The sequence below is a fragment of the Nannobrachium achirus genome (genome assembly GCF_963921795.1).
Source record: "Nannobrachium achirus genome assembly, chromosome: 15".
Lineage (NCBI taxonomy): Eukaryota > Metazoa > Chordata > Actinopteri > Myctophiformes > Myctophidae > Nannobrachium > Nannobrachium achirus.
Genome location: NC_137822.1, coordinates 29,078,715 through 29,085,053, shown reverse-complemented (window position 1 = coordinate 29,085,053; position 6,339 = coordinate 29,078,715). Strand labels below are relative to the sequence as shown.

Genomic DNA, 6,339 nt, shown 5'->3' with positions numbered 1-6,339 from the left:
GTGATGTCACAGACAGAAACAAAGGCCAGATTTGAAACCAAACACATAATTGTCGGATCATGTTTCAGTTTCCGATGAGCAAACAAGAGGGATGGGCAAATCAGGGATTCTGTTTGGTTTTTAAAAAGAGAGAGATATGAAGAGACAATCACTCGGGATGGATCAGCCTTCACAATCGGTCGGATAACATGTGACGGTTGCCAAATCTCTCTCGGCATGGTGTGAAATCTTTTTTTGTTTTTGTTTTTTTGTCGCCATCTCCACAGCACCCTCTGGTGGTCTTCCCGTTCTAATGTGCTGCAAAACAAGGCCCACACTGAAAATGACACACTACTCCCAGCTGCCCCCTTTTGGTTCAAAAGTCATGGTGAATCAAAGGCCCCCTGACCCACTTCTAATGTCCACCTGTGGCTCCGGTGGGTCTGCTAGCGTCCAAATGTGAGCGCAGTGGTGCGCTCAGCGGGGGGGAAGGGGCTACCACTGGGACCCTCCGTCGACGGTCTGAGGGAAGCGGGAGGAGGAGAGCGGGGCCCGGGCATAGGGGCACCCACGGTGGCAGCGGAGGGCACGGCGGGCAACGCCACCGTCTGTATGGTGCCCCTGTCGCGTGGCCCGAGGTCCTCGAGCCCCTCCAGGCCCTGCGGGGGACCCTCGTAGCCCATGTTGAGCCGCAGGGGTTGATGAGCCTGGCAGTAGTCGACGATGGGCTGCTCGTAGCGGTAGAATGTCAACGCGCCCATCTGGTGCGGGACCTGGAGTACAGAGAGAGAGAGAGAGAGAGAAAGAAATACAAACACATTAATTGGTGAAGGAATTTAATCAATTGTGGGCTGTAGTGATGTGTCATTCAGGGTAAGAAAATATTGTAGTACAGGGGTTTTCAACGTTTTCAGGCCAAGGACCCCTTAGTTGAGAGAGGGATGAAGCAGGGACCCCCAGAATCTTAGTTTCCATATAGTTTCATCGTTTGACAGCACCATCGTCAGTGTATTTTGGATTCATGTCAATGTGTGTTTTGAGATATTTAACCACTTGAACTGTCAAAACGTAATAACGTTGACCTTTCACTCTGTAATTAGTCTGCTCTTTGCCAAAAAACAGTTCACAACGCCTCGCAGAGCTTGTAGATCTGCAATTTTTGGCTAAGTTCTCCGAATATGGACGCTAGGGTTCAAGTGGTTATTATAAAAAGGAGGGAAAAACTAGTTTCTATCACTCAAAGATTTGGAGGACACTCTGTAGTAGCTCTGAGGACCCCCTAGGGGGGACCCATGTTGTAGTATTTTATATTATTTTATTATACATAAAAGATCTTTCATTATCCACGAAGCCTGGCCAATGTGACCCTGGGCGTACAACAAACTTTGAGCGCTTTGTGCCAAGATGTATAGGCCAGATGTGCAGTAGGCCATGCTTCAGAGCCCGGACAAAGCCAGAAGTTGGAGCTTAGCTTCTTCCTGGAGCACCGCTCAAAAACCCTCAACAACTTTGGATAATCATGGATATACCGGTATGTCTCCACTCCTGTGCTACAGTATGTCTGCTTGTCTTGCATTGTATTGTTTTTTGTATATAGTTTTATCGTCGCTTTTTAACAGCCTGCTCAGGGACTACAGATGGAAATGAGCTTCTGGCTAACTCTGGCTCATTTAAGTGGATGTGAAAACTGACATGTTGATTAATGTGCATAGTCCCTGGTAAATAAATACATAAAAAAGCATATATATATATAAGCATGGATAATCTTGTGATCATTAAAAATTGGCCTACTATTATTATTATTCAAATTGTTTTAGGTTTTTACCGGGGTACATTCAAATGAATGTCAAACAATATAATTATCGTCTGTTCTTGAATGTAACAACGAAGGACATAGGTGACACTCCAATGAACATAAAAAAGAGAATATGGAATTGCACATGCTGTTTTATTTCTTTACATTGGTAGATGTTTTTTCATCCTTTATGTGTAAACAATGTCTTTCATAACCCGTGGACTACTTGTGCCCAACTTCTCAATGTCACTGACAGAAGCAAGAAGTTAATTTACATGTTCAAACAGCCAAGCATCAATGAATGACACAAACCACACAGCGGCTGTCATAATATGGGGCACCGATGCCCCACACACACAACACACCCCAGCCCACCCCATCAAACAGACGGAGCTTTTGCTCCCTCCAGTCTTGTGTCACTTGCAGGGGCGTCACACCAAAATTCTGGGTCCTGGGTGCAAGGATTCACTGCGGGCCCCCCATGAATGTTAACTATAGAAAAATAGCAGATATACAAGCTCACAGTGCGGCACTTGGTGCCGCGCTGCAAGCTTGAATATCTGCTATTTATTTTTTTTAAATCGTGAAAATGTGTGCAAGAAACCTATGTTTCCATGTCAGTGGTACTCAAACTTTTTCATGTGAAGGACCCCCAAGATGATATGTATTTGGCCACGGACCCCCATCTCAAAAGATTTAGTTCCAGGGAGCAAAATTTGTTCGCTTAAAAATACATATATTCAAAGATTTTCACACATTTTCACGACTTTTCAAAAATACTGTAGCAGATCTACCGCGCTGTGAGCTTGTATATCTGCTATTTTTCAATAGCTAAAGTTACTAGGGCCCCTCCACCTTGGAGGCCCAAGTAACTCAGTCCCACTTTCCCCCCCCTTGTGACGCCCCTGGTCACTCGTCTCAGAGCCAGGAGCTCTCTTCACATCTGGTCATGAGCATGGTTGTCTGCCTTCCTCATCATGAGCACTGTGCCAAGCAAACAGATGAGACTCTTGTGGCACCGACACACCTCCACCTCACACACGCACGCACGCACGCACGCGCGCGCGCACACACACACACACACACACACACACACACACACACACACACACACACACACACACACACACACACACACACACACACACACACACACACACACACACACACACACACACACACACACACACACACACTTTCCCCAACTCCTTACATGATCTTACACTTTAAAGTTTAAAGCAGTGATTTTCAACCCTTTTCATATCAAGGTTCATTATTTATTCGGCATTTGAGCTGCAGACAACCATTTGATGAGATTCAGCCTATCATGTACCCAAAACATACAGATTTTGTTGTTGTTCGCTAAGATTTTTTCCACAATTCCATGCCGTTGATCAAAATAACAATTCTTCTACATTCAATTGTGTATACTTGTAAATTAAGTAATGCATTAACAATAATTTAACTCTTGAGAGCGTAAAATGAAACCAAATGGACCAGTAAGAGTCCATTTGGTTTCATTTTAGACTCTCAAGAGTTTGGTCCATCATTTAGCTGGGGACCACCTAACCCACTCAGGGACCACTGGTGGTCCACGGACTAGAGTTCTCAAATTCTGCCCGAACCCGACTATACCCGAACCCGACCCAACATTTAGGGTAGGGTAGGGCCTAAAATGTATGCTAATTAGTCGGGCGGGTAGGACCTCGGGCTCAATGAAAAAAGAAAATATATATTTTTAATTATTTTATTATTATTACTCTGTGATAGAGTAATAATGAGAACCCGACCATACCCAAACCCGACCCGACATTTAGGGTAGGGTAGGGCCGGGTAGTACCTCGGGCCGACCCAGTTAGGGCAAAGTTAGGGCCGGGCCTTAATTTTCAGGCCCGTTGAGAACTCTACCCCGGACCACTGCTTGAGAACCACTGCTTTAAAGGAAGATACACAAACAGTACACACAATACCAGTTGCCCTCTTTAATTATATGGAATGTAAAAGACAAACTGAGAAATGTTTGCCATAACTGCTGAAAAGGCAAATGTGTGTGGAGTTGAGTTGTATAGTCTACTCCTACTTCGTATATCAATATTGATATATCAAACCCAGCAATATTTGCAATACTCTGGAAGCCTTAATACTGTTACCTGTGAAATTAAATGCACATTGATATTAGGCCTGGGGCGGTATGGACATTTTGTTACCGCGATTACCGTCTTCCCATTTACCGCCGGTACTGCGGTAATTACCGCACCCCCGTATCTATTAATTAAGGTTCGGCGATAAGCCAAAATATTGCAATCATCTTCCCAAAAGGAGGGGCGACACAGCCTGACTGCCCGAGTTATACTTCTCCGTACAGCACAGCGTGTCTGGCTTTCAAAGGAGCAGATCTACAAGCTCACAACACGTCGCATCCGCGATGCGTTCTGAGCTTTTAGATCTGCACTGTCGGGTTACCATAGTAACGTAGGCAAGCTACGTAGGCTAGCTACTTGGGCTATTCAGACACAAACAGCTGAAGGAAGGGTTGTCAGATCGTGTACAGTGATTCTGTAAACTCACGTCACGTCTCAACTCTCAAATCGCAGTGATTGAGTGCTGCTATATACAGGTTTTAGTTACAAGACTTGACAGAAAAGGTTATAAAATCGCCGACGCGCCGCTGGACGGAGCACAACGTGCGACGGAGAAAGTAAAATAGTTTCTCCACAGTGGAGAGGCGACACAGCCTGACTGCCCGAGTTATACTTCTCCGTACAGCACAGCGTGTCTGGCTTTCAAAGGAGCAGATCTACAAGCTCACAACACGTCGCATCCGCGATGCGTTCTGAGCTTTTAGATCTGCACTGTCGGGTTACCATAGTAACGTAGGCAAGCTACGTAGGCTAGCTACTTGGGCTATTCAGACACAAACAGCTGAAGGAAGGGTTGTCAGATCGTGTACAGTGATTCTGTAAACTCACGTCACGTCACGTCTCAACTCTCAAATCGCAGTGATTGAGTGCTGCTATATACAGGTTTTAGTTACAAGACTTGACAGAAAAGGTTATAAAATCGCCGACGCGCCGCTGGACGGAGCACAACGAGCGACGCGGTGGAGAAAGTAAAATAGTTTCATTTTCGGCTTTAGTCCACGCGGCCCGCGCTCCGCCAGTAATCCGTATGAATAAAAAAAGATATGCCACAACACAAGGTAGCCTATGTATTAACATCCTTGTGTCGAGTGGATTACAGAGAAAGAGTTGTGCTCCGTACTCTATCTATGCCCTGCGTGCAGCCGTGCACTGTGTACACTGCAGGTCTCTGTGTGTGAGTGACGTATGTGGCTTCCAACGTGTGGTACACGGCCCAGAGCAGAGCGGCATGGAGCGCATGCGGTCCTCGCTTCTCCCCCGTTTTAAAACTCGCTTGTTTTCCAATAAAAAATAGACCTTTTTTTTGTCTTTTTACCGCGGTAAGCACAATGACACCGCGGTAGACCTCGGTATACCGCGGTACGGCGGTACGGCGGTTACCGCCTCCAACCCTAATTGATATAAGTCTCCCTGTTGGCCTATTTTGCAGAGCTTGGTTGAGTTTGTTGTTGGGGAGAGGCTCTGAGTCTGCACAGATGTAGTTTACCGATGTGGCTAACGTGTATAACATTGGTAATAATAATGCCATACACTACAATATTTATTGTTTATGGGAATACCATACAACAGAATATTTTCTTTCGCGTCATTTAATAATAGATTAATAACTATTTCCTCCCGCGAAGAGAAATTCAGTATTTTCAGCCCAACCCAGCTGATTCGAGCACGTAAGCAATTAGGGGTTAAGAGTCTTTCTCAGGGACACACATCGACATTGCTACCCTGGCCTGGAATTGAACCCGGGACAACCAGGGGTTCTGGTTCCCTAGGCGGGCTCCCTAACCATTCAGCTATGCCGCAATCATTAGTAATCATATGAAATTCCTGCATTTAAAATGGTCTGAGGATCTGTTAGCTTCTGTTTAAAAGAGGCCAGTTGAGCTGGTAGTTATGAGAGGGCCATGAAGACAGTGTAGTAATAATCACTGTTGTCTTTCACTTAAACATGACTGTCTGGCGGTGAGACAGATCATCAGATCTTTACACAGGCAGCCATGACAACAAACATTCAACAACAACAGCAATGACAGCGACAATTGCAACGGCAGCAGCAAATAATATGACAACAAATCGGAGGAGATAAATAATACAAGCCTTGGCCTTTGAGGAGTTGATGGGAGCATGGCAGGAATCACACTGCAACATCATTCATCCAGAAGGACGTTAAAGCTCTGTTTTAAGCCTTTATTCAACCACACTTGGCACTTGGCGCAAAAAACATGACAAGAAGAAAACTAAAAACAAAACAGACTTTCTGTTATAAGCTCACCTGTTCTTGCGCTCTCTCTCTCTCTCTCTCTCTCACACACGCACACGCACACGCACACGCACACGCACACACACACACACACACACACACACACACACACACACACACACACACACACACACACACAAAATTCATCCCCCAGGTATCATAATATA

General features: G+C 45.4%; 1 protein-coding gene across 1 annotated transcript in view; it reads right to left on the bottom strand.

Annotated features, from left to right (window-relative positions):
- Positions 1 to 425: 425 nt before the first annotated feature.
- The window catches only part of LOC308299740 (leucine-rich repeat transmembrane neuronal protein 4), a gene marked incomplete at both ends in the record, with an annotated part of 198,921 nt that continues 193,007 nt past the window's right edge, over positions 426 to 6,339 (bottom strand). Inside the window, one exon of the mRNA XM_080743530.1 lies at positions 426 to 752. Within this exon, the coding sequence (XP_080599656.1) occupies positions 426 to 752 (327 nt within the window). The remainder of the gene's footprint in view (positions 753 to 6,339) is intronic.